Below are 24745 nucleotides of genomic sequence, written 5' to 3'. Positions count from 1 at the left end.
TCTCCCCATGGAGAGGATTTATTAGTTCTTGGATAGGCTTGCTTTGGCCCTGGGACACTCCCTTGAGAAGAAATCTATGACCACGGGACACCGCTTTTCTGTAAAAAGCACCAAATACATGTGCATGGTTTCTGTTGGTTGAGATGCTCCATTTTTGAGCAACGACCCTGAGCTGGGGGAGGCATGAGAAGAAATGAGAGGAGACCAGGCTCCCTCTCTCCTGGAGGTGACAGAGACATGCAGGGCAGAAACATTCTGAGTCGGGGCCCCACAGCCTGGGAGAGTCGTGGCTGGTGAGGACGGAGGCGGGGACAGCTCGGGGAACCCCTGCCTGCTCGTCAGTGGCCACCCTGGTTCCGGCCACAGCCTCTGCAGGGAGCCTCAGGGAGCGACTCCATTCTCGGGAGAATGTCACTGTCCCCGGGTCCCTGGGACTCCTTCTCGGAAGGCTCTGCTCAGGGTAGGAGGCTGGGGGGGCTTGGACACGGGAGGCAGCTGCAGGCGGACATGTGAAGCGGCGGACACCATAGACAGAGGGACTGGGCGTAAGGCACGTCTTAGCTGAGGACAGCCTGGCAGGGTTGCACTTTTATTTTTCTGATCCGGGCTTAAATTCTGTTCTGGGTGCCAAGGAAGAGCTAATCCAGGTCATCTCCACCACCCCAGCGGGTGATCACTGCTCCTCGAAGGCACGAGAACGGAACTTCGGAAAGGACCTGGAGGAGGGATGCCCGTGAACTGCCCCGGCCCTCTGCTTACGTGTTTACCTGGAACTGCAGCTTGGGAGCCAGAAGGTTGGTTTGCGGCGGGGGTCTGTACTTGGGCCGGCTGGGCTGGAGAGAGAACACAGAGATGGGTCAGTCCCTGTCTCTCTCCTCCAGTGAACACAACTCACAAGAGGAACATCAGGTAGGGGACAGCTCAGCCTTGTCCAGAAGGAAGGAGAGTTGAGGGACAAAGTGGTTAATATCTAAAAATCCTTCTGCATCCACTTACTGAACACCAATTGTCTGATGAGTGATGGGGCGGTACAGAGGGGCCACCTCTCTGCCCCCCAGGGGGATCGCTAATTGGAGGGGTCAATGATCTGTGTGTGTGTGGCCTCCCTATGTGTGGGAGCACCTGCCCAGTCAGAGATCCACAGCCACAGGCATTCAGAGGTAGGAGGCCACCAGGGGCCCAGGCACTCATGGAAGCTTCGTGGAGCTGGGCCTGAGGGAAGGGGCAGGACGTGCCAGGCAAGAGGGACCGGATTGGGCATTGTTGGGGACTGAATGTTCGTGTCGTCCCCCTCGATTCACATGTTGGAGCCCTAACCCCCAAAGATGGTATTGGGAGGCTCAGCCTTTGGGAGATGATTAGGGTTAGATGAGGTCATGGGAGTGGGGCCCTGCCGTGGGATTAGCATTCTAATGACAAGAGGAAGAGAGGCCAGAGATCTCTCTCTCTCTCTCTGCCAGGTGAGGACATAGTAAGAAGGCGGCCGTCTGCAGGCCAGAAAGAGAGCCCTCGCCAGACACCAGCACCTTGACCTTGGACTTCCCAGCCTCCAGAACTGGGAGAGACAAACGTCTGTCGCTTCAGCCACCCAGTCTGTGGTACTTTGTTACAGCAGCTCTAGCTGACTAATACAGGCCCGATCTCCCAGAAGCCACCCACCTCATGGCAGTGGAGCGCTGGCTTCTGGGCCCAGGGCTGCCATGGAGGACGGGGACACAAAGACTGGACCCAAGGGGCCCAGGACACTCCCCATCTGTGTGTCCTCAGGGGATCTCGTTTGTCCCTGGAAAACTCCTAGAAGTGCCTAGCCTCTCCAAGGAAGCTTTTGAGGGACGATTCTTGACCTGCTGTCCCACAAGGTGCCTGTGTCTCAGATGCCACCTGTCAGGGCACTGGTGTGACAGGCCGGGTTGAAAGGCTGAGAGAGAGCCGGGCGGGGTGGCTCACGCCTGTAATCCTAGCACTCTGGGAGGCCGAGGCGGGCGGATTGTTTGAGCTCAGGAGTTCGAGACCAGCCTGAGCAAGAGCGAGACCCTGTCTCTACTAAAAATAGAAAGAAATTAATTGGACAACTAAAAATATATAGAAAAAATTAGCCGGGCATGGTGGCGCATGCCTGTAGTCCCAGCTACTCGGGAGGCTGAGGCAGAAGGATCCCTTGAGCCCAGGAGTCTGAGGTTGCTGTGAGCTAGGCTGACGCCACGGCACTCTAGCCCGGGCAACAGAGTGAGACTCTGTCTCAAAAAAAAAAAAGAAAGGCTGAGAGAGGATGGTAGGGGCATCCTGCCTACACAGTGAGTCAGACAGTGACCTGCCTCCGCTGTGACTCACGGGACCCACGAGGCCAGAACTTGGCTTACCTTGGGTGGGGGTTCCTGGAAGGCTGCAGGCTCCAAGATTTTGGGGGGTCGGTAGCGAGCATTCCTCTCTTGCTCTATGGCAATGTCCTTTTCCATCTGATAGATGTCACTGCCCAGGAGTCAGGTCAGATGGGGGAAGAGAAACAAGGTCAAAGTAAGATGCCCCTCAGGGGCCCCTGTTTGTAGGGGAACCGCTGGGTCCACTTCCTTGTCCATCTCCCTGCAGGGTGGCCTGGGAGAGCTCTGAGAGGGGCTGGAATGTGGGCCCGAGGCCCTCTCGGTGCTGCTGACCAACGGCCGTGCCTTCTGCCTGCAGCCCTCGATCCCCGCTCACCTGAGGCTGCACACGAGCTCCGTGAAGCGGGGCCGGTCGCTGGGGTCGTAGTCCCAGCAGCGGGTCATGAGGGTGTACAGCACAGGCGGGCAGAGGTCGGGCTTGGGCAGCCGGTCCCCTTTCTCGAGCACCCCGATGACGTCCTTGTTCTCCAGCCAGAAGAAAGGCTGCTTCCCAAAGCTCAGGATCTCCCACACGCACACGGCTGGCGGAGAGGGATGCTCAGGCCCAGGGACAGGCCAGCCCTCCCCCCAGGAACACTGTGGCCCTCGGTGCTCCGTCCCAGCCAGGGAGGGGCTCCCTTATCATCCTGCCTCTCCCCCCAGCACCCGGGGTCTTGCCCGCCCTGGCGGTCCACCCGGGGCTGACGACCTGATGAACTATGACCTCCCTCCCTCGGCCCCTTTGAGGTGCAGCTCTTAGGGCTCAGGAGGTGGCCGTCAAAGCACATCACTGGGACCCCCAGTGCCTTCTCTTAGAAGGGAGTGGAGCCCCTATCAGAGAGCTGAAGGTGGAAGCTTAGTGCCGACATTTGCTGCCCATGCAATCGTGGGCAAGCCTTTGACTTGTCCCAGCCTCAGTTTCCCCGTCTGGAAAATGGGAGTGATAATAAGGAGACTTTCCTGGGTGGCCGTGGGAGCACTAGGTGGGACCACGTACAGGCTGGTGCTCTGTAAGGGGCTGACCGATCACACCCGCCGTTGTTCTTGCCACTGCCTGAACCTCCTTCTCAGAACAACCTCAAACCTGTGACTTCAACATCCCTCCAGGGTGGCCCCGTGTTAGTCCTGGGGGGCTGCTTGGTGGAGCCCACCCTCGTCACAAGAGCCTTTTCCAGGAAGGTGACCCCATACGGCCCAGGCCAGCCCTCGGTCCATGTCACCCCCACTGCCACCAGGCTCCCCACCTCTGGGACTTCTTAGTGGCCACAGTAAAACAGGACTCTTGGAACTTGAGGAAGGGCAGAGCCCTGTTCCCTGCGCCCCCTGTGGCCTGGTCCCGGAGGGCAGGACCCGATTCCCATGCCCTCCCCAGTCACCACTCACCAAACATCCAGACGTCGCTGGCCGTCGTGAAGCGGCGGAAGTTGATAGACTCTGGGGACATCCATTTGATGGGGAGACGAGTCACAGAGGCTGTAGATGGGCGAAGAGGTTTACAGCAGTTAATTAGGGAGAAAGATACAGAATTACCCAGAAGTACAGCTACTCCCCAGAGACCCTTGGCCTGGGCCACCCATCCACAGGCTTCAGCGACCCTCCTAGGACAAAGCAGGGGCCAGAATGTCCCCCTCACCTTTGTAATATTCCTCGTCCTCAATGTACCGGGAAAGGCCAAAGTCCCCCAGCTTCACACACTCAGGGGAGGCCACCAGGATGTTCCGGACAGCGATGTCCCTGGAAGAGGGATGTCAGGGCCAGGCTGAGGTGCTGCCCCCCTTGCAAGCAACACTTTAGCGAGACAGAGAGGCTGAGGACAAGAGTGCCAGCCAGAGTCCTGGTTGCTGGAGCAGAATCCGGCAGCTTCTGTGGGTCTCTGTCCCCACTGAGTGGTCTTGCTAAGGCACTGCTCAGGTGGGAGCCTGGCCAACCCTCTGCCCTGACACGCACAGGACCTTGTCATCTCCTTCCCTCCCGCTGCCACGCTGCCTCTCATCACCCTTCTCACGAGTCTCCAGCTCATAGCACTGGCTCCCCACGCGCCCCTTCTGTGCCTGTATGGTCCCTGTGCTTGGGAGCAGTCACCCTGCTGATTCTTCAAGGACAAACCCCAACAACCTCCCTGGGACGGCAATGTCCTGCTGCTGTGCATTGCTGCAGGGCCGTGTAGGCTTTTGCTAAAGCAGCAGCCGCAGCTCACACTTCCATGGAGCACTTAGGATCACACAGAGCTTCGCATACCCCGCGTCATGACACAGAGACCCTCAGAGCCCCCCGGTGCAGGGAGGAGACCTGGACAGAGAGCTGAAGGAACCTGCCCAGCAGGTCAAGGTGGAAAAGGGTACAGCCCAGGTAGCCTACCCAGAGCTGAGCTCTTACCCCTCCCAGGAGAAGTACCACCGACTCAGTTTACCCCGTGTTTGCCTGCATGCTTCTCACAGACAGACTCCACGCCTTAACAACCTTTGTTTTTATTATTGAAAAGATGGCTTAAAAGCATGACTTCAAATAAACAAATGATCAAAGGAAACGAATCTATCATCCCACCACCTTAGCCCAGGACTGTTGACGTCTCACGTTTGACCCTCAGGCTAGAGTATAAGCTTCCCAAGGAAAGGGACAGTTTTCTGATTTGATCAGGACTTTGTCCCAGAGCCTAGGACAGTGCCTGGCACCAAATCGGAGTGCCATGATATTTATCGCATGAGTGTGCTGGTTTATGTCCCCCCAGTGTGACTCTGCGTAGAATCAGGCACAAGGCCACATGGCCAACGTCAATGGTGGGGTACGTGCCCTTCGGCTGACTCCCCCAGGGGGTCAGGTTGCTGTGGCAGGGACGGAACAAAGACAGGTGGAGGAGGGACCAGCTCCACGGCCGCAGGGAGGCTGGGACTCAGCAGCCCAGAGGTCCCGGGGAACCAGGGTGCTGTCCGGGCCGGGACCCTGGGATCTTCCTGGAGCTGCTGCAGCCCAGTCTTTTCTTCCGTGTGCCACCACGCGCACGAGCTGGAGGACAGTGGGAGCTCTGCGAGGTGGGAAGCGCTGTCCTGGCACTCACGGGGGAGGGGCTAGAGGTCTGAGCTACCATCTGACACCTCAGACTTCGGAGTTAGTCTTAACAACACTGAGAGGCATGGGTGGCTCTTTCAATTTTACCGATGAGGAGGTGGGTTCAGAAGCTGGTGGCACAGGTGGGGCCGACGCCGGGATCCCAGCACTGGTCTGCGCGTGCTCCAGCTCTACTTCACCCAGACGCCGGGGCAGGGGAAGGGCCCGGCTGCCTCCCTCCCTCCCTACCTGTGCACGCAGTTGATGCTCTCCAGGTAGGCCATGGCCTTGCATATCTGCAGCGCGTACAGGACCAGGGTGAGCACCTTCAGGGAGCTCTTGTTTCGCTCCAGGTAGTGGCCCAGCTGCAGGAAGGGAAGGTGCCGTCAAGACCCCTGGTGTGACCCTAGCACCGAGCCAGGGGTCCCAGACTGCTGGCGGCCCCCAACCCTTCCCGGGAGGCAAACCCAAAGCCGCCAAGATGTTCCAGGAATTTCCTCTACAAATGAGGCTTCTGGGCTGTTTTAGCTGAATAGAGAAGCTGGGGAGGAAGGGCCCCCACCCTGGCCCAGCGTCCTGGTCCCCTTCCTGCCGCTTCCGGCTCACCTCCCCGTAGGAGTACAGCTCCATGATGATCCAGGTGGGCTCCTCTTCGATGATGCCGATCAGCTTCACGATGTGTGGGTGGTCGAGGTTCTTCATGATCACTGCAGTGGGGTAAGGGGACCGGCCGGGGCACTCAAAGTCCAGCACAAGAAACGTGCTGTGCTGTCCCGGCAGGAGACACGGGGAGTAGAGCCCCCCTCCAACATGGTCCCAGCACTGCTCACATCACCCCCCACCTGCTTCCCTGCTCCCCAGGCCCGGGACCCTCCCACCTTGGAGGCCGGGGGTCTCGGGTCCCGCCCAGGGGACGCCTACCTGCCTCGCTCATGAACTTCTCCTTGTTGTCCAGGGTGCAGTCCTTCTTGCAGGTCTTGACGGCCACGTTGGTTTTCTCCCCTTTCTGCAACAGGAGCGTGTTCAGGGCCCTGCGGTCCAGCCTGGGGCTCAGAAGAGCATGTCCCCTCCCGGCCTCACCCTGGTCCTCCCATAGATGTCACCACCAGCCAGGGGAGGCAGGGGATGTCTTTCTCCTGTTTCTCTCCTCTTCCTCTCCTCTCCTCCCCACTTCCTTTCTTCTGGGTGAGGCTATGCTAGAACTGGACAAATAACTCCAGCCTCTGGCTGTCCACGTGAGGACGCAGGGGCCACATGCTCTGCCTAAAGTTAGGAGCATGTGGCAGAGCACCTGCAAGGCCATCGTCAGATGTTATCGTCAGGTTTTAAGTTCTTTTTGCCCTTTTCCTGGACTTGGCCTTTCTCCCGGGCCTGCTAGAAGCTCGACTGCAGACGCCAGCCTTGCCTGGTCCATCAGGGGCCTTGAGACTAACTCCGCCTGGGGTCCTGCCCTTCCTTTCCTCAGAACCACATCTTCAGTTCCTGCCTCCATTTCCAGCCTGGTATTTTGTTCCCCTTCTTGAAAATGACCCCTGTCTGCGTCGTTCCCCGGGCACTTTGTAAAGATTGTCGTGCCAAGTGGATGAGGGGCCCCGTGTCACGTGGCTGCCTCTGACCCGCTCTGATTTGAGCTCACAGCCCAGCAGAGGAGGAGTGTCAGGGAAGTGCATGGAACTCACGTGATTCGTGTAGACACCTTCATAGACCTCCCCAAAAAAGCCTTCCCCGAGGATACGATTCAGAACCACGTCTTCCCGGGCGACGCCATACTGTGGGCCTGCAGCCAGAGGAGGCAGAGGGTCACGGAGCACCCAGAACAGCCAGCGTCCCATGGAGAGCCTGAGTGTCACCAAACCCCCAACAACACCTCAGCCACGATCCAAAGGCTGGGCTGGGAAAGAGTCTAGAAGGTTCCATCGTCTCAGACCCAGGGAAGAGCCATCACCCTGTCCCCTCCGAAGACTGGGTCTCGGTTCACAATTTTAGCATCCCCACCCAGCTCCACAGGTGCACAAAAGGTCAGTCAGCTCAGGGAGATAAAAGAACAATCTCGGCTTTCAAATCAAAGGCGCCTGTCTGAGCCACACACAGGAGGATACAGGAAGAAAAGGATGTTCCCTGTGGTGACATGTGAGTCCTCACGATGTCACTTCATGGGTGTGGTCACCGTGGTGGGGTCAGGACCTACCTCCGGACCTTCGCAGGGTCTCGTCGGGAATCTCTGCGTAGATGTCTGACTCTGGAATGACAGGGAGATGCCGTCGGTGGGCACTGCCAGGAACCAGGTGTGTGGCTCCCACCTGGAGGCCAGTGGGGCCACAGGGGCGGGGTGGGCAGAGAAGCCAGACGAGTCCTGGGCTCCCATCCCAGGCTCCAGAGCGGCCACACAGCCTAGGGGACCTTGGCTTGAGCTCCTGCTCCCCACTTCCCAGTCGTGTTATTTAGGGCAAGTTGGTTACTGTCCTCTAATCTCAGTTTCCCTTTATGTGAAGTGGATGTCTCTGGGGAATGTTGTCAAGATTGAATAAAATAGTACCTGTTACATTTTAATATCATTACAGACTGAATATGTGTCCCCCCAAAAAATTCATACATGGAAGCCCTAACCCCATCGTGATGATGTTAGGAGGAGGGGCCTTTGGGAGGTGATTAGGTTGTGGGGGGTCAAGCCCCCCATGATCGGATTAGTGTCTTTATAAGAAGAGAAAGAGAGAACAGAGCGTGTGAACACTCTCTCCCTCTCTCTCCACCATGGGAGCACACAGTGAGGGACCGCCATTTGCAAACCAGGCACAGAATCTGCCAGTGCCTTGGTCTTGGACTTCCCAGCCTCCAGAACTGTGACAATCAATCTCTGTTGTTTTTTTTTTTTTCCTGAGACAGAGTCTTACTCTGTTGCCCAGGCTAGAGTACAGTGGCATCAGCCTGGCTCGCTGCAACCCCAAACTCCTGGGCTCAAGTGATCCTCCTGCCTCAGCCTCCCAAGCAGCTGGGACTACAGGTACATGCCACCATGCCCAGCTAATTTTTTCTATTTTTAGTAGAGACGGGGTCTTGCTCTTGCTCAGGCTGGTCTCGAATTTCTGAGCTCAAGTGATACTCCCGCCTCGGCCTCCCAGAGTGCTAGGATTACAGGAATGAGCCACCACGCCTGGCCATAAATGTCTGTTTTTAAGCCACCCAGTCTGTGGTGTTTTGCTACAGCAGCCCAAGCAGATCAAGATAAACATGGTGCCACATAGTAACCACTCAGTACATGCTAGCTGTTACTGTTCATGACATTTGTCAGCCGTCGTTGGGAAGTGACAGGGGAAGGTCATTTTTCTATAACTCGGAGGAAACCCTTGCCCCCTTTGCGAGAGCAGGCAGCAGTAAGCAAGCGGAAAGGAGGCAGGGGCGCCGGCAGGGGATGCAGTGGGCAGCTTACCGATGCTGCAGCTCTCTGAGAGGTGGGACCGCCGGGCCTCCAGGGTTCTGCAGGAGGAGGTGAGAGGGCAGGAGCTGGTGAGCCCAGAGCCAGCCATGTTCCCCTGGGCAGCCTCAGCCCACCATCTCCACCCACCCCATATGGAGAGGCAGCCCGTCCTGATGAGCACCACCTGGGAGCACGGCCCAGGCTGCAGGGGCTGGAGGGGAGGGGCCCGCAGTGATCTCCCTAGGATAACACCAGGCGGCATTAGGACACGGCAGTATTCCTCCCAGTGTTTACTGGGGGTAGGGGGGAGGGCGCCCTTGTGAAAGCCAAGCCAGGGTTCCAGTGTTCTGGAGCCCAGGAGCCAGAACTGCATGTGAGGGCCCAGTTTGTTCTTTCTTCTCTCCGCAGACGCAGCTGGAGCTCGGGCCCTGTCCTCTGCCTCCCTGTGGTACTCACAGCATGGGGATCTGGGGCAGGCTGCTCCGCTTCTCACCGTCTGGGGAGAGAGGAGGGAGAGGGAGGTTGGGAGTGTGAGCACAGGAGCCTGGGTGGGCGGCTGACCTCCTCACGGCTCCCACAGGGGAGGGCCCCCATCTTCCTCTTCCATTCTCCCTTAGCTGCAGAGTGGGGGTCAGGGAGGCCTCAGGCCACAGCTGGGGTCCTCCTTGCAGGCTGCCTCCTGCCAGACTCCACATGCCCCCGCCCGGCCCCCCACGTCCTGATTGCAGCCCCAAACAGAGATACACTGGAGGGACAAGTCGCATTCTAGCAATGACTTTGCACTTCCTGGGGAGACAAACACCTTCCCTCCAGGAGCCGGCCTCTGCGTGGCCCTTGACCAGAAGGGCCAGGGGTGGAGGGTGGAGGAACAGGGCCTATAGCCCGAGATGGGCCCACAGGAATCGTCCGGCGGGGCCAGTGAGAAGCCTCTTCATCCACTTATCGGTCGACAGCTTAGCATCTCCCACTCCGCCTCTGGGGACTTGGCTCAACAGTGCCGGCATCCACAGTCCGGCCACTTTGCCTTTAAGTGGAACCCACCTTTCCTGGGGTGGATGATAAGAGAGCCTCCATGCTCCCCCTGCAGCCGGCAGTAGCCGTCTATGAGGTCGGCCATGTTCTCAGCCTCCGCAGGGGACGAGGTTTTGATGGACAAAGCCTGCAGAGAAGGGACCGGCCACGGTGAGACCCCAGAGCCTCGGCTAGGGGCTGCCCCCCAGGGCTGGAGGACTTCGGGACATGCCACCCACCCCTGCCAGGTGCCACCCACACCTCTCCTGGGCTCGGCTCCCTCCCCGCGGCCACCAGGGGGCGCTCTGTCACCCCTCCCAACCCAGCGCCCTGGGCGCTCTGAAGGCCGGTCCCAGGCCTGGCTTGTTTAAAGGCAGAAACCGAGAAATGGGAAGTGGGAGGGAGCGCGGCAGGACAGATGGACTAAAGGAGAGAGAGAAGAAGGGCCTGCACTCTGAGCTCTTTTACCCACACAAACCCCACGCTGCTGAGGCCTCGGTTTCTGGGTCATTGTTCACTTGGCAAAACCCAGGCCTCTGATTTGTACCTGATTTCCGGTCACCTGACCTACCCTAAAACCTTTCCCAATTTCCTTCCTGACAGGTAAAAAAAATGTCTCCTGAATGTCCTTATAATTTATCAACATCCTGGCATCTTGTCTAAGCACTGGGTTAACAAGATCCCAAAAGCCAGGAAACTCCTGGCCTCCTGCCTGCCCTGGTCTGCAGCCTGAGCAAGGCCCCCCACCCTGCAGTGACGCCCTGTGGAGCGCCCAGGTGTCCCGGTGCCCAGTGACACTCACCTGGGGGGCGCCCTCGATGCCCAGCTGCAGCACCGCCTGGCCCTCCTCCAGCGGGAGGCACCGGATGGACTTGATGTGCCTGAACTCGGCCAGGCAGGTGGGCTGTGGGGAGGGATGGGGCCCTTCAGACCATCCCACCGTGGGGAGCAGGGCCGTGCAGATTAGTCAAGGGTGGGGGTGGGGCGGGGGCGGGGCAAGGAGGAACTGGGAGTCTCTCTTGGGGGCGAAGAGAGAATCAAAAACCATTCGGGCCAGAAGGATCGTCTAGTCCCAGCCCTTCACTTTGCAGGAGAGAAAACGAGGTCTGGAGAGAGCTGGGACTCGCCCAGGGTCAGGTGCCGGGTTGGCAGTAGAGCCATGACCACACCCAGGTCCCCCCGACTCCCAGGGGAGTCTTGCCCCATTTTGCCAGAGAAAGAGCAACTCTTCCATCAGAGCCAGGAGAGTAACAAGGGCACCGTCACTCCCACCTCCCGGCCCCACACCAGCCTTGGTGCAGAGGACAGTCGCGAGTGGTGAAGAACCATCTGCCCCACCTGCGACGCCCAAGCACCCCCATGCAGCTGCTCACTCCAGGGCACGGCCTCGGGAGGAGTTTGCTGTCAGTGACAGGGACAAGGACAGCCATGGGACAGATGGGGCAGGGGCAGCAGAAAGCTGCAAAGACCTCTCCGCCTGGGCTGGGTAGGGCTGCCCCGGCCTCTCTCTACCTTTGCGTCTTGACTGGTCAGCTGGCGGATGCCTTTAGGGCCGATGACCAGGTCCACAGTGATATTCCATCCTTGCTGGAATAAAAGGGGAGCAGATCGTTGCCCCAGTTCTGCCCACACCATCACCCAGAAATCTGTAGGAAAGCCCACTGGGCTAGACAAAGGCCACTGTCTCCTGGGCCCTCCAGCTCCTCTGCCCGAAACCCATCAACTTCTCCCACCTGCCCACCTCCCGGAGCTGGCGGCCAACACTTCAGTCCCCGCATCAGGCAAGTGGATCAACATTGATTCCACCGTAGGCAGCTCCGGGAGGCCCCGATGCCCCAGGCCCCACAGCGAGTTTGGCCTTTCCCGGCCCCTGGAGTTGGGCCCCGGCCCCTTTCCCGAGGGGCTTGGGATTCGGGTCGGGGCGAGGACAGAGGGACGCGCCCTCACAATGAGTTCACAGCGATAGGTCTCCTGGTCGATGTTGGCAAAGCCGGCGAGCGTGTTGAAGAACTTCATGACGCACTCCTCCTCCCGGAGCGAGGCGTACTGCTGGAACGTCTGCTGGATCATCTTGCGGAGCTGCTTGGGCTGGGGCAGAGACGAGGTCAGCCGGCCCGCTGCCCTGTGCTCCGACTCCTTCCCGGGGTCTCACTGAAGGGCCACCCCCTGCCGGAGGATGGGCCCCAGGGCCTGTGCTCGCAGTGGCAATCTATGACCTAAAACACCCCCATTCCACCATGGCCCTGTGAGGGAGGCAGGGCGGCATCCCAGAGCTCCGGCCACAAAGCAGATAAGCCTGACATGGGCGGGAGCCTGGGCTCGTCACATCCCGACTTCCAGCCCCAGAAGGGGCCCAGGATGCACTCAGTTGTCCTGTGTCCCCATGCTCAAGGCGGCAGATGCCCTGGCTTCTCCCAGTGTCCCGGCCTGATCTGTTCAGCTCTAGCCTTGGGGCCCAGCACAAAGGGGTCTTTCTGAGCCCCCACCTGCCGGATTCCTCACCTTTAAGTTCTCCTGCATCTGCTTTGGGAAAAACAAGTCCAGCCCCACTTCCTTTCTGAAAAAAGGAAAAAAAAAAAAGCAGCGTTTGACTCCCTCACCCACACCCCAGGACTTCTGGCCAATCCAAGAGCTTGGGGACTAGGAGACGGACCCCGCCTGGCTCTGGGGGAGGCATGGGGTGGGGTAGGTAGGGCCCCAGGACTTACTCCAGGAGCTCGAAGTTGGACTTCTTGTCCAGCGCGTTGTGGGGCATGTCCTTGAAGAACCGCCTGGAGAGAGAGGGAGGGTGTGGGGAGGGCGGCTGATGGCTTGGGGGTGGGGCCGTCAGGACTGGGGCACCCATGCCCGGGGGTTGGCCTGGAAGCCCCTTCCCTGCCAGATGTGGGAATTCCCAGGAGGGAGGAAGTTATAAAAGTCATAAAATGTGATATTTAAAAACTGAGAGGAAAAGGAAACCCCACGAATTTCATTCCCAGAAAAGACTCCAGCCTTGAGCTCTGGGAGGCCCACTCTAGGGCTGCGTGGTTGTGGGGCTGAGGAAGAAGAGGGCAGCTCCGTGAACACAGGACCCCAGGCAGAAAATGCTGGAGCTACCAGCCTCGGAACACACCTCCACCTTCAGGTCCTGGGTTCCCTTTGTGACGTTTTTCATTTATTTGCTGTCTCTGGGATATTGTATGTGTGTATGTGTATTTTGTGTTCATCTAAATAATTATTAAATGTAGTACTGCACATACAAAAACTTTGGAATTCATAGAACAGAAGAAAATGAAAATAATCTGTAGTCCTGCCACCAGACGTGACATCTATTAATATCTTAAATATGTTCTCTAAGTCCCATTTCTCCTAAAAGTGTATATTTTGATAAAGATTTTTACGTATTTTTATTTGTAGCAATTGTGTTTGAAGCCAAGACCCAATAGCCAATGTCCTCACATTGCTGGCCTCCCTTCCCTGTCTAGGTCACTGTGTCTAGTAATTTTATTGACCGTTGTAGACATGGCCCTTCTACTGATCTTATAGTAAAGTAACTCAGTGTTCCATTAACCTAGTGTCCTTATAGACATCTGGGAACAGTTTTGTGCTGATAATACTACAATCAGAGAGAGGCAAGTGACTTACAATTCAAAAGCAATGAATTTAGACAGTTCATTGTGTTTAGAAAATAGGAAAATTAGATCCTCACTTTATCGAGAATATTGTATTCTATCTAGAATATTTTTTATACTCTATCTAGAATACTCTATACTCTATCTAAAATATTTATTCTAGATGAATTAAAAGATAAATGTAAATAATTAAGCCATTTTAAAACTAGCAAAATTCTTGGAAAGTATTTCCAAGTCATTGGGTCAAAAAGAACATCCAAAGCATGAAATCATGGAAGAAATCCCCAGTAAGAACTTAGAACATGGAATGTCATATACTTAACAATTTTTAATAAATGTTGTCTTTGACCATATTGCCAAGCAAAATAAATAGTTCTCTCTTAACAAATATCATCCCAAATTTAGAAAAATAAATGCGTTGGAAAAAATGAGAATGGATCTACCCTCTTAGTGGAGGTCATCTCTGGCTCATTTGAATTCCAGGTAATTTTAAAAGTTTCTTACCCTCCCTCCCGTTTTTTTCACATGTTTCCAATATTCCGCATTGAACAAATATTACCTGTTTTACTTGAAAACAAATTTAAGGCAGTGAGTTTAGTCAAACCATCATCATGTGAATCATCGGATAGTCCATGCTCATTGCCTGCCCAGGTGGCCTGCCCTGTGGCTACACATTTACCTGGAGACTAAGTTGAATCCCTTTCTTAGATGCCACTTATTTTATCATGAGCTTCCTCTATGGTTCCCCCTCCTTGACCCTTGGGGTCCCCAATACACACACATCAGGTCATTCTCCTCAATTGCTTTGACTATTTCCCTTAGAGGAGCAAAAACGATTCAAAGTAAAAATGAGAATGAGAAGGATGGAGCCCCGTGACCATAGCACAATGAAACCAGCGGCCTTTCTACCTGGGGCAAGGTGAGTCTGTTTAAAATGCGGTGGGTTGGAATGGAGGGAAAGCAGAAGAAAAAAAGTCTCTTACAGAAAAGTTTTCGTACAGAATCAAGAATGACTACATTAAACGAGCATTAAGGAGTCATAACATTTTGTGATGGCTCAGTTAATATTATTGAATTCTGATCTTACAATGTTGAAATATATCTCTATCTTCTTCCAAGGAAAGAAAGTCCGAAAACACGTTCAATAAACTAGGACTAGAAGGAAATCAAGAAATGAAATAAAGAATTGGCAACCCCGCAGCAAATATTTTCTTTTAGTATAGGTTTGGAATTTGGGTACCTACCCTGGCTGCCAGGGTAGTAGATACAAGACCTCATTTAGGATAATTTATCAAGCGAAAACATTTGCCATAAAGGATAGATTTCATTACTTAAATTAAAAAGTTTGAAAAGCCAGTGATTAAAAGAAAATTAATATCCTCAATATTCATTTTACCAAAAGTAAGAAGCCAATGTCATATTTTTTTTCTCCTGTTGCAATTTTGGTAAATACCAATGGCATAACATTAAAGCACAATTCAGTGAAGGTGATTGTTCAAAGTTCTAACTAGACATGGCCTGAGGATATGGCCTTCCAATGATCTAATTCAGTGGTTCCCAACTGGGGGCAATTTTGCATACCCCTTGCCAGCCTGAAACATCTGCAATGTCTGGAGATATTTCGGTTGTCATTCCTGGCTCGGGGGGAGGGGTTGCTATTAGCATCTAGTGAGTAGAGCCCAGTGATGCTGCGAAACATTCTACAATGCACAACAGGCCCCCATGACAAAGAATTTATCCAGCCCAAGATGTCACTAGTGCTGAGGTTAGGAAAGCCTGGGAGAGAAAACTCTTTCAACCAAGGGGAGAACTTAGGAAACTAAGAAGAGTGGCTCTTCCCACCCCTACTTTTCTCCACTGGGTTTCTGACAGAGCGGGTCAAAGATGGCACCTGACAAGGAGCGTTTTAGCTGACTAAGGGCAGCTCTGCAGACTTGGAAGTCAGACAACCGTAGGGAGGGAGGGACATTCAGTTATAGGACACGAGGTGCCCATCCAGGCTGGAGAGGGGCTGCAGGTAAGACCCCAAAGTTCCCCACGGCCAATCGTGGCAGCTTTAGAAAGTGTTCCAAGCCCAATGTTACCTGGTCACCCTCCACATTCATAAAAATCTCAGAGCAGGATGGCCATCTGCAATCCCACCAGGCTGAGTGAGCTGCAAAAGGTGCTTCTAGGTAACTGAACAAATTGGCTTGCTGTACACAGCTCTTGGCACATGGCCACCGAGGACGAGGACTTTAGTTCTTTCAGGTTACCCATGCATTCAAGCATGTGTTACGCTCTCATGCACCAGGCAAAAGGCAGCGCTAACCCTGACTTCGGGATTCGATGGGATTTCACAATCTAGTATTAATACACGGAGCTATGTATAGCACGGCGGCTTCGCAAAGGAGGCCGGAGGGGGTGAGGATGGAGCAGAAAAGGTTTCAGGATGAAGAGACCCTCGAGCTGGCTTGGGAGGAAGAGCAGATGGTCACGCCGTGTGTAACTGACACTTCCCGGGCCTGCTCTGAGGTTTCCTGTGAGTGTACGGGGCAGGCAGGTGACACCGCTCAGTAACTTTTCCAATGCTGCCAGAATAAAGAAGAATTTGCTAGTCTGGAAAGGAGAACAAGAAGGCCGTACCAAACAGAGGGGATGCAGCACCCACCCAGGGGGTGAGAGCTGCTTCCCAGCCCCAGGCCAGAGTGGTCTCTGACCGTCTCTTTTGGCTGCATTGTTGAATGAACGGATGAGATTTGAGACTCCTGATGAAAGAATGCCTGGGATATTTAAATAGTAAATTAAAGGAAATTAGGGTTAGTTAAATCAAAGGTTGAACGCATTTTGAAATTAACACTGAGAAATTAAAATGCATGAAAAATAATAGTAATTTTAGAACGATTAGGAGGTAGTGAATGGGAAAATGTTTTATTAGGAAAAAGGAAGCTCAGCTAACACACCTAGGGCATCCCGATCTCCTCACTCCTGCTTGCTTAGCTCACTCGCTATGTCCCCGAAGGGCCTCCTCTCAGGCCCTGAAGATCGTTTATAGCCTTGCTGTTGACGAAGGTGCCCAATCCCTCAAATGGGCCACAGTCTGGGTGTTTCTAACATTTAGAGCAATCGAACGTCATTGGGATGTCTGGGAGAACCAGTAACCATCACCAGTCAGAGACACTGCTGTCCCCAGGGAGTGAGCTTCTGTGCTGAGTGTCATCTCAGCTGTCAGCAAGGGGCACTCGGTTATCCCAAACCTGTCTGACCGCCATCTGGGGATGAGGCTGCGCCTGCCAGGGGCGCCCTCTGGTGCCTGGCTGGGGGACAAGCCTGCGAAGTTGAACAGCTAACACCAAGCGGACGGCGGAGTCTACAGGTAGGTATCAACCAGCCTGTGACTTGTACCAAGGCGAGAACAGCAGAAAATAAAGAAGCATCTTTGCAAAATCTGGTTGGCTATGTTTGTCTTCTAAACAGCAGTAGAAACATTAACACGTTATCAACATTTAGAAGCAAAGCAAGCTGCATGTTCTTTCTCTAATCTTGACTTATCATCAGTTACGACTTAACCAATCTTGGGTTACACATTTACTCTGATGTTTTAGGTCAGAGGATTCTGGGGCTCTGCTGGGGGTGGGAAATGGTCCTGGGTGTGTCAGGTTAAGGGAGAAAAGTTGTTTGGTTCCTCAAAGTGGGCAGGTACTAATTTCTAGCATACAGGCCATGGATTTCAAATTTTAATTTATAGGGGGATATTTAGATAAAATAATATATTTGGCATTGATAAACCACCTCCGATAAATCATTACAAATTAATTAGGTATCATTCCACCTGTATCTCATTCTGGAAAAGGCACAATTATGGCAACAATAAAAAGATCGATGGTTGCCAGGGTTAGCAGGGAGGGAGGGATGAGTAGGCGGAGCGCGGAGCATTTTCAGGGCAGCAAAGCGCCTCTGTATTACACCACAATGGTGGGTACACGCCATTATACATTTGTCCAAACCCACAGAACGTACAACACCAAGACTGAGCCCCAACGTAAACTATAGACTTTGGGTGATAATGACATGTCAATATAGGTTCATTGATTGTAAGGATTGGACCCCAGGGGGTGGGGGAGGTTGTCGATAATGGGGGAGGCTGTGCTTGTGTGGGGGGAAGGGGTATATGAGAAATCTCTGTATGTTCTGCTCAATTTTGCTGTGAACCTAAAACTGCTCAAAAAAATAAAGTGTGTTAAACATAGAGAAAGAAATAAAATAAGGGTAAGGATTAAAAAATCAGTAAAAAAGGACAGTTATTGAATACTTCTGTCCCTGTCACTGTTCTAAGTACTTTAAATACATCAATTTATTTATTTTGCATAAAAACCTTGCAAGGTTGCTACTATTACTAATCATTCCCATTTTAAAGATGCAGAAACTGAGGCACAGAGAGATTAAATGACTTGCCCAGAGTAACACAGGAAACAGAAAATTCTGCTGAGGATTCATTTCACTAATGTCATATCTCATGCATACATAATACTATTTTTTTTAAGCTAGGAAAGAATATATATTTTTTTCCCCTGGAGACACAATATCTGTAGGCAGGTGACCGAGCCATGATGTCAACAGGACTATTGCCCATGATTTGTGGGAAGGCCTACACTCTGGAAGCTTTTCAGCCAAGAGACACAGCCCTGGGAAATTCTGCCTTATGGCCTGATTTTCAGAAATGTGTCTGACTCTTTCTTGGCGAGAAATAGTTGTCACTTGCTTTTAAAATAGCCCATCATAACATACAGCTTTGCATTCAACTTTAAAAATGATCAGGCCTGAAATCTTCTATTAGGTTTACAACGTAGGTATGTTTCCCGCCTTCTCCCTAACATCCTATTCCCTGTACCTCGATGGTCAACCGGCAAGAATAGGAACCTCTCTCTGACTCTGTTCCTCAGACTTGGGAGATGTGAAACAATAGCCTCTTTCACAAAACAAGTGTGGCTTTTGGGATAATCCTTAGCTGGTTCGACAGCAGACATCACAGATTGCCCGCTCCCGACAAGACTGTCTGCAAGAGCCACGTCCTGGGGCTGAAGCTAACGCCAGTGATAGCCTGCGATGATTGGAGGATACAAGAACATGAACCAGAATGCTGATGGCTCTTCTCTGCGCTGCTATGTTACTAGGAGTGATGACTGACAGGTGACTTAAATGACGGGCGTCTCAAAGGAGTTCTAGAGTCCTGGGCACGAGGCCCATAAACACAAAGGTAAAGATAAGCTTTTTCGAATTGCCCAATGTCAGAGGGGAAGAAGAGACTGTATGGGAAGTATAGGAGCCACGTGGTCTTGGAAGGCACGGAAGGGCTCAGGTAATAAAATCAACTTCACACACTGCCCCTGGGCTGCCAGCACTGAACTAAGATCTCCAGAAATGGCGGCGAGCCGGGCTGTCCTCTAACCGTCTACGGCGGCTGCAGACTTCCTCTGTGTAGGGGATCCGAGCGCGCCCCTGTGTGCCGAGACCCAGTCACCTAGTATGAAGCCACGGGGAGCCCTTGAGGCTGCCCTTGACCTGTTCTGTCAAAAACGCCTAGAATGTCAGATGCTGAAATCTCAGTGCGACCTCACTTTCCCATCCCATGGTTCTTCCCCCACGGGGGGACCCAGGATGGGCCAGAATGCCCCAGCGGCCCCCCAGCTCTGTAGAAGCAGCAGCAGACTTCTACTCTTTGTCAACTTTGAGGCCACAGGCAGGGTCAGAACCGCCCTGGAGCTGCATTTGCAGCTGACCAGAAGCGATCCTTGGCCAAGGTTTCCCCCCCAGTGGTCCTGCAAGCCCCCCATCCACCCTGTGAGGCTCGCTGCACCCAAATCCCCCGGGGCTGGTGCAATATGCATACGCTAAGGACCCCCCAGCACCTGCCAAGCCAGAGTTCCCAAGGGTGGGGGCAGGGGACCTCTAGTTTATTAAGCTCCCAGGTGATTGTGATTTGCAACCAGATGTTGAAACTACTGCTCTAAGACAGATAAGGGGTAGCGAGAAGGGGAGGGGAGGATGGAAAGGGGTGGGCTGAAACTAAATGGGGCTGCCTTGATCAAGACAGGGCTAGAGCACAGCTCTAGCCTTGTCATCCTCCTCTGTCCCAAACAGCAGTGGCCCCTGACAGCCAGGGATAAGGTCTAATAAGAAATTAAGGTCTAAGAAAGACTGCCGTGCTAATGATGTCATTCTAATGATGTCATCACAGTGATGTCATTCTAATGACGTCATTGGCCTGCCATTGTACTGACGGTGGCTTCCGCCATCAGCCCCAACTCCCAGTCGAGAGCCAAGCCACGTTTCGCCCGTCTGTACTCTTCCTTCCACCGATGCCCAGACCTAGAATGCATTTCCCCCACCCCTGCTTCCACCCCCTGCCGTTTGAGGTTTCTCTTCCTCCCAGGAGCAGTTTAAAGACCCTCTTCCCGAGGCTGTCGGGATTGAGGCCCCTGCATGGAGTCTGTTAGGCACATGCTCATTCTGCGCCATATTATGAGGAATTGTATACCACCTGTCACCTCCCAAACACACATTTGGGGGCATCTCTGAATGCTTTACGAATTCTGCACATATGCACCGAGTGCCCTGGAGATGGGGACACAGCAGTGGGCACCACAGGTGGAAATCCCTACATTTGCACATCCCCCTGAGCCTAGCCGGTGCTCTAGGAACAGCTGCTGAGTTGCTTGAACAGCAGCAGAGATGATCGGGGGGTAGAAGCCACCTGGAGGTCAGAGCAGTGGCGGGTAAAGTGGCCAGGGGAGTCAGACCAGAGCAGGAGCTGGCCCTGCAGCCCCGAGGACCAGGTGCCGGGCAGCTCCGAGCCTCGCCCTCTGTGGGCCACACTTTCCCCCTTCCCGGCTCTCACACCCCCGACTCTTGCTTCCCACTTGGAAATGAGGGAAGGCCAGGCCAGTCAAGACCCCAGCACAGCGCCCTCCCAGGGGGGCCTCGAGGCCACCTACCTGAGCTCCAGACAGCCCAGCTGCAGGGCCATGCCCTCGCTGACCTTGCTGGCGTAGCGCTGCATGTAGTCGTTCCGGAGCTGGCGAGGAGAAGGGCTGAGGGTTACACTCACACCCGCACCCCTGCTTCCCTGGGCGGAGGCCATGGACGAGGAGGGGCTCCTAGAACACAGTCCTGCCCCGCTGAGGCCAAGCCCTCGTGCACACCCGCCCGCCAGGAACGAGCACGGGGCAGGGACGGAGAGCTCAACTCCCCCAGCTCCTCCTCCCTCTGGAACCCAGGAAGACGTCAGGGTCATGGGCCTTTTGAGGCACTTCCACACACACTCTCTCCCTGCTCCACTCTGGAGAGAAGGAAACTGAGATTTGGGGAGGAGCCAAGAATTCATCCAAAGCCCTGTTGGTAAGTACTGAGAGATGTCATCAGCAGTCCAAGAAAAGCCTGGCTCGGTCTCTAGCAAGCTCAGAGGGTGAGGAAGGAGGGATTTGAGTCCAGACAGAAGGTCACGAGGGCCCCTCCTGGGGACACCGTGCCTGCTCTGTGCCCGGTGCTGTGCCGGGCGCTTTTTTACAAGCATGACATCCAGCGGCATGTCGGACAACATAGCAACTCCTGAGAGCCGTTACTAAATTTTCAGGATTTTTGCAAGGAAAGCAATGTCCTATCGGTAGCTTGACATAGGTGGTGGTGGGAGTGTGTACACCGTGGAAATTGGCAAGTGGTACACTGCCGGGACTTTTAACCAATTAACCAATTAACCAGCACACTGCCAGCGATACCATTCGGTCCTCACAGCAACCCTACAAAGTGGGTATTCATCATCATTACTATCCCCATACTGATTTTATAGAAGAGGGAACAGCTTCGTGCAGGTAAAGGAAGGCCCCAGGACAGCAGGTTAGGAGATGGCAGAGCCGGCTGGGAAGCGGGCGTGTGAGCTGCGGGGCTATGACGGGCACTGCAGGCTTCTCTTTGGACCTGCTCCTGCTGTGTCACCAGCCAGGTCTCCCAGGCCACCAGGGAAGTCCAAGAGGAGCTGGGGGGCACCTGGGCAGCTCAGCCAGCACTGAAATAGCTGAGAGAAGCAGGGTTGGAGCTGCTGACCATGGACCAAAGACATGTTTTCCAGAGATGCTTCCTAGACTAGGTCCTCGAAATCCGGGCTTAGCCTTTCCATCTGCCTAGAAGAGGATCGATGATACTTAGCATCTGGGGGCCCTGGGACACTGGGGGTGGGAAGATAAAGTACTTTTTACCTGTTGGTAAAAGTAAAGCAGCGTGGTCCTGTCTTTCTTCAAGCTCTCCATGAAGTCTTCCGGCAAGTAGCGGATCTGAAGGTCGTACCTGCGGCAGGACATTCGCACTCTCTGGTGACACTGGGAAGCTGGAATGGGAACCTAAGGGAGGGAGTGGGACCCCCAAGGGCAGAAGCAACCCCTCCCCCAGCGTGCAAGGGGCTGCCATGGGCTCCCGGCCACCCATGTGGGACTCGTTTCTTCTTTCCTTCCTCTGTGGTTGGGCAGAGGATGGCAGACAGAGTGGCCAGCAGGTGGTGGTCGCAGCTAGCCCCGACTGTGCATCTCTTCTGCCTCCCTGACTGTGCATCTCTTCTTCTGCCGCCTGGCGACTGCCAGGTTCACAGGCCGCCCCAGCCTAGGCTGTCTGCCCCCCTGCCCTTCTAGTCCCTTTCCTCACAGCACCAACAGCATCCTGTGCACAGGTATTCCCAGATACCTGCCCCAGGCTGGGGCTACGCTGAGCGTCCAGGTTAGACCTCAGAAAATACCCGCATCGGCTGCTGCAGGAGGACTAGGCCTAGAATGCCACTCAGATTTTCCAAACACTCTGAGGCTGGGGACTGCTCTGAGGGATGACCTCCCAGCCCCACATTCCTCTTGTCCCGTCCCAGAGCCCAGGACTCGCCTCCTACCTCCACTCGGCTTCCACGTGGAGACACTCATACTTGTCCTGCACCTCGCCCACCGTCATCTGCGGGTGCAGCCAGTGGATCTCGTCCGACTTCATGTGCTTCAGCCTCAGCCCGTAGCACTCGGCCAGCTGGATGTTGGGCCCAATGCGGCCGCTCAGCAGGATGGAGGTGATGATCTCCTACGGGGAGGGCGGGGAGGGACACGACTCAGCGGTGTCCCCCTCTGGGTTCCCACAGTCCTCATGTGGGCCCTGGAATTGCGACTCTCCAGGGTGGGATTCTGTCTCCGTGTCTCATTTGTATCTGACTCTCTAGCACTAGTGCACGACTTGGTACGCGATGTGCTCTGTCTGATGAGGGAACAATTTGGCGACAGAGACAGAGGACCTGGGAGCAGAGAGCAGAAGTGACGGAGGAAACCCAGAGAGGCGAGAGCACAGTTTCTGTGCTTCTGCACTGATTCCAGCCAAGCCGATTTTCAATCACCTTGCGTCACTGAGTGTCTCACCAGGCACTGCGCACATCATTTCATCGCATCCGCACAGCACAGGGAAGCAGGTGTCAGTCACCACTCCCGTGTGGCTGATGAAGAAACTGACACAGGGCCTGCAGCTCGTGGCATTAAGCTGGGGTTTTGAGCCCTGTGCCGTTGGACTCTGAGGATGTCCACTTGGCCGAGCTGATTCACGGGATGGTGGGGCCGGACAAGGCAGAAGGACCAGACCCGCATCAAGAGGTCACGTGCCACAATCCCCACTGGAGAAGCACGGTCACAGGAACGAGTGCTGGCAAGAAATCGGGTGCCCTCTTGCTCCCGCCTTCTTGCTAGCCAGAGCTAACAGGCCACTCAGCCTGGTGCCGTAGCTTCCTGGCCTAGAGCCAGAGCTGGATGGACAGCGGGCAAGCCCCTGTGTCGGGCCCTGCCTCTTTCTGAAATCGCGTTGGCGCCATCTGCACTCTGGTCTCTCCTGTGGTTCCACGTGCAGTTGGTGGATTGGGTACCCTCGGATGCAAAGTTAAAAACTCAGAGAGCACCGACCCATCTCTGTTGGCTATCTTTGCAATGTGCACCCCACCAAGCCTACACCGCCCCAAAGACTGAATAATGCAGAGTAGGTGCTGTCTGACCGGAAAGAGGAAAGGGGCTTAATTATGTAGATTTTATGTTTTTTTAACGTGTCTCCCCAAAAGGTGTCTAATTTAGTAAATCAAATGTAATCAGTTCTTTAATTGGAACAAAAAGAAGGAAGTATACCATGTTTCTCAGAAGCAAATCTGTTCCTTCCTCTGTCCGTCAGGAAAAGGTCATGTGAATATTTAAACACCGGCCTGAAGGAATGCCCAGTTTTCCGGCCACCTGGGCGCCCGTGCGTCTGGGTCTCCCTGCCCCTTGCCAGCTCTCTGGGACCCCATGGAGTCGGGTACCCAGAAGACCCTCAGCCTGAAAAATCCCTTTCCCATTAAAAAAGAAAATGCCCATCAGGGAAGTTGGCGACTACTCTGTGAGACAGATGGGGAAACTGAGGCACAGGATGCACACGTGAGCAGTTGTAACTAATCATGCAGGAATCAGAATCCTCCCCGGGAGGAGGGAGAAGGCTGTGACCAGTGGTACCTCCACAGTGGGAGGGACACGGGTGGGAGGAAGAGTTCAGGCCTGTGAAGGTGACAATTTTGTCATCATCGCCAGCAGTTTCTCCTGACATCCTGCACTGCTCTGTCCAGTGTCGCCCTGTGATATGACCCAGAGCCCCCATGTCACTCCTGGAGCCCCCACCTCTGGTGTTTTTACACTCCGAGCCCTCCCCTGCCCTCGTTGAAACCTAGTTGGCTAATGTCTCATCTCCTCAGGGCTGGGACCCCCGAGTGGTTTATTACCGAAAATCTCAAACGCACGAAGTCAATGGGACAGCGTAACGACCCCTGCGTACACATCGCCCAGCCTCAGCGATGACCACATCCTGTCCCCTGGCTGCATCTGTGCCGCCACTGACTCCCCCATCATGACTCAACTATGACTATTTCTTCACAGTTCTTCTTTTAAAGTAAAAGTTATATACATTAAAACGAACACGTTTTAGTGATACAATGTTGACACATGAATACACCTGTGTAACCCATATCCCAATGAAGATAGAGAACTTTCCAGATCCCTAGAAAGTTCCGCCATATTCCTCACAGTCCACCCTCACAGCCCGCTCCCACCCCCCACCACGCTCAACTAGTATTGCCTGTTCTAGAATTTCACAGAAATGGAATCATGTAGAACTTCGGTCCCCAAGCCCCAGGCTGTGGACCAGTACCTGTCTGTGGCCTGTTAGGGACCGGGCTGCAGAGCTTTGCCACTCCGCCCCCCGACCCTGCCGGTCCATGGAAAAATTGCCTTCCATGAAACCAGTCC

General features: G+C 54.4%; 1 protein-coding gene across 1 annotated transcript in view; it reads right to left on the bottom strand.

Annotated features, from left to right (window-relative positions):
* Positions 1 to 24745, bottom strand: part of PTK2B (protein tyrosine kinase 2 beta) — a 119633-nt gene that overhangs the window by 21281 nt on the left and 73607 nt on the right. Inside the window, exons 3-23 of the mRNA XM_012663020.1 lie at positions 22345 to 22523; positions 21671 to 21758; positions 20414 to 20493; positions 12537 to 12599; positions 12331 to 12385; positions 11776 to 11916; positions 11341 to 11415; positions 10631 to 10732; positions 9859 to 9976; positions 9274 to 9313; positions 8830 to 8876; positions 7591 to 7641; positions 7082 to 7179; positions 6324 to 6408; positions 6009 to 6109; positions 5652 to 5767; positions 3991 to 4091; positions 3741 to 3830; positions 2695 to 2899; positions 2361 to 2469; positions 768 to 833 (exon numbers count right to left, since the gene is read on the bottom strand). Of these exons, the coding sequence (XP_012518474.1) occupies positions 768 to 833; positions 2361 to 2469; positions 2695 to 2899; positions 3741 to 3830; positions 3991 to 4091; positions 5652 to 5767; positions 6009 to 6109; positions 6324 to 6408; positions 7082 to 7179; positions 7591 to 7641; positions 8830 to 8876; positions 9274 to 9313; positions 9859 to 9976; positions 10631 to 10732; positions 11341 to 11415; positions 11776 to 11916; positions 12331 to 12385; positions 12537 to 12599; positions 20414 to 20493; positions 21671 to 21758; positions 22345 to 22523 (2010 nt within the window). The remainder of the gene's footprint in view (positions 1 to 767; positions 834 to 2360; positions 2470 to 2694; positions 2900 to 3740; positions 3831 to 3990; positions 4092 to 5651; positions 5768 to 6008; positions 6110 to 6323; positions 6409 to 7081; positions 7180 to 7590; positions 7642 to 8829; positions 8877 to 9273; positions 9314 to 9858; positions 9977 to 10630; positions 10733 to 11340; positions 11416 to 11775; positions 11917 to 12330; positions 12386 to 12536; positions 12600 to 20413; positions 20494 to 21670; positions 21759 to 22344; positions 22524 to 24745) is intronic.

This window comes from Propithecus coquereli, unplaced genomic scaffold (assembly GCF_000956105.1).
Source record: "Propithecus coquereli isolate 6110/MARCELLA unplaced genomic scaffold, Pcoq_1.0 Scaffold79, whole genome shotgun sequence".
Lineage (NCBI taxonomy): Eukaryota > Metazoa > Chordata > Mammalia > Primates > Indriidae > Propithecus > Propithecus coquereli.
Note: the sequence above shows the minus strand (reverse complement) of the source record. Positions and strands in the feature narration are given on the sequence as shown.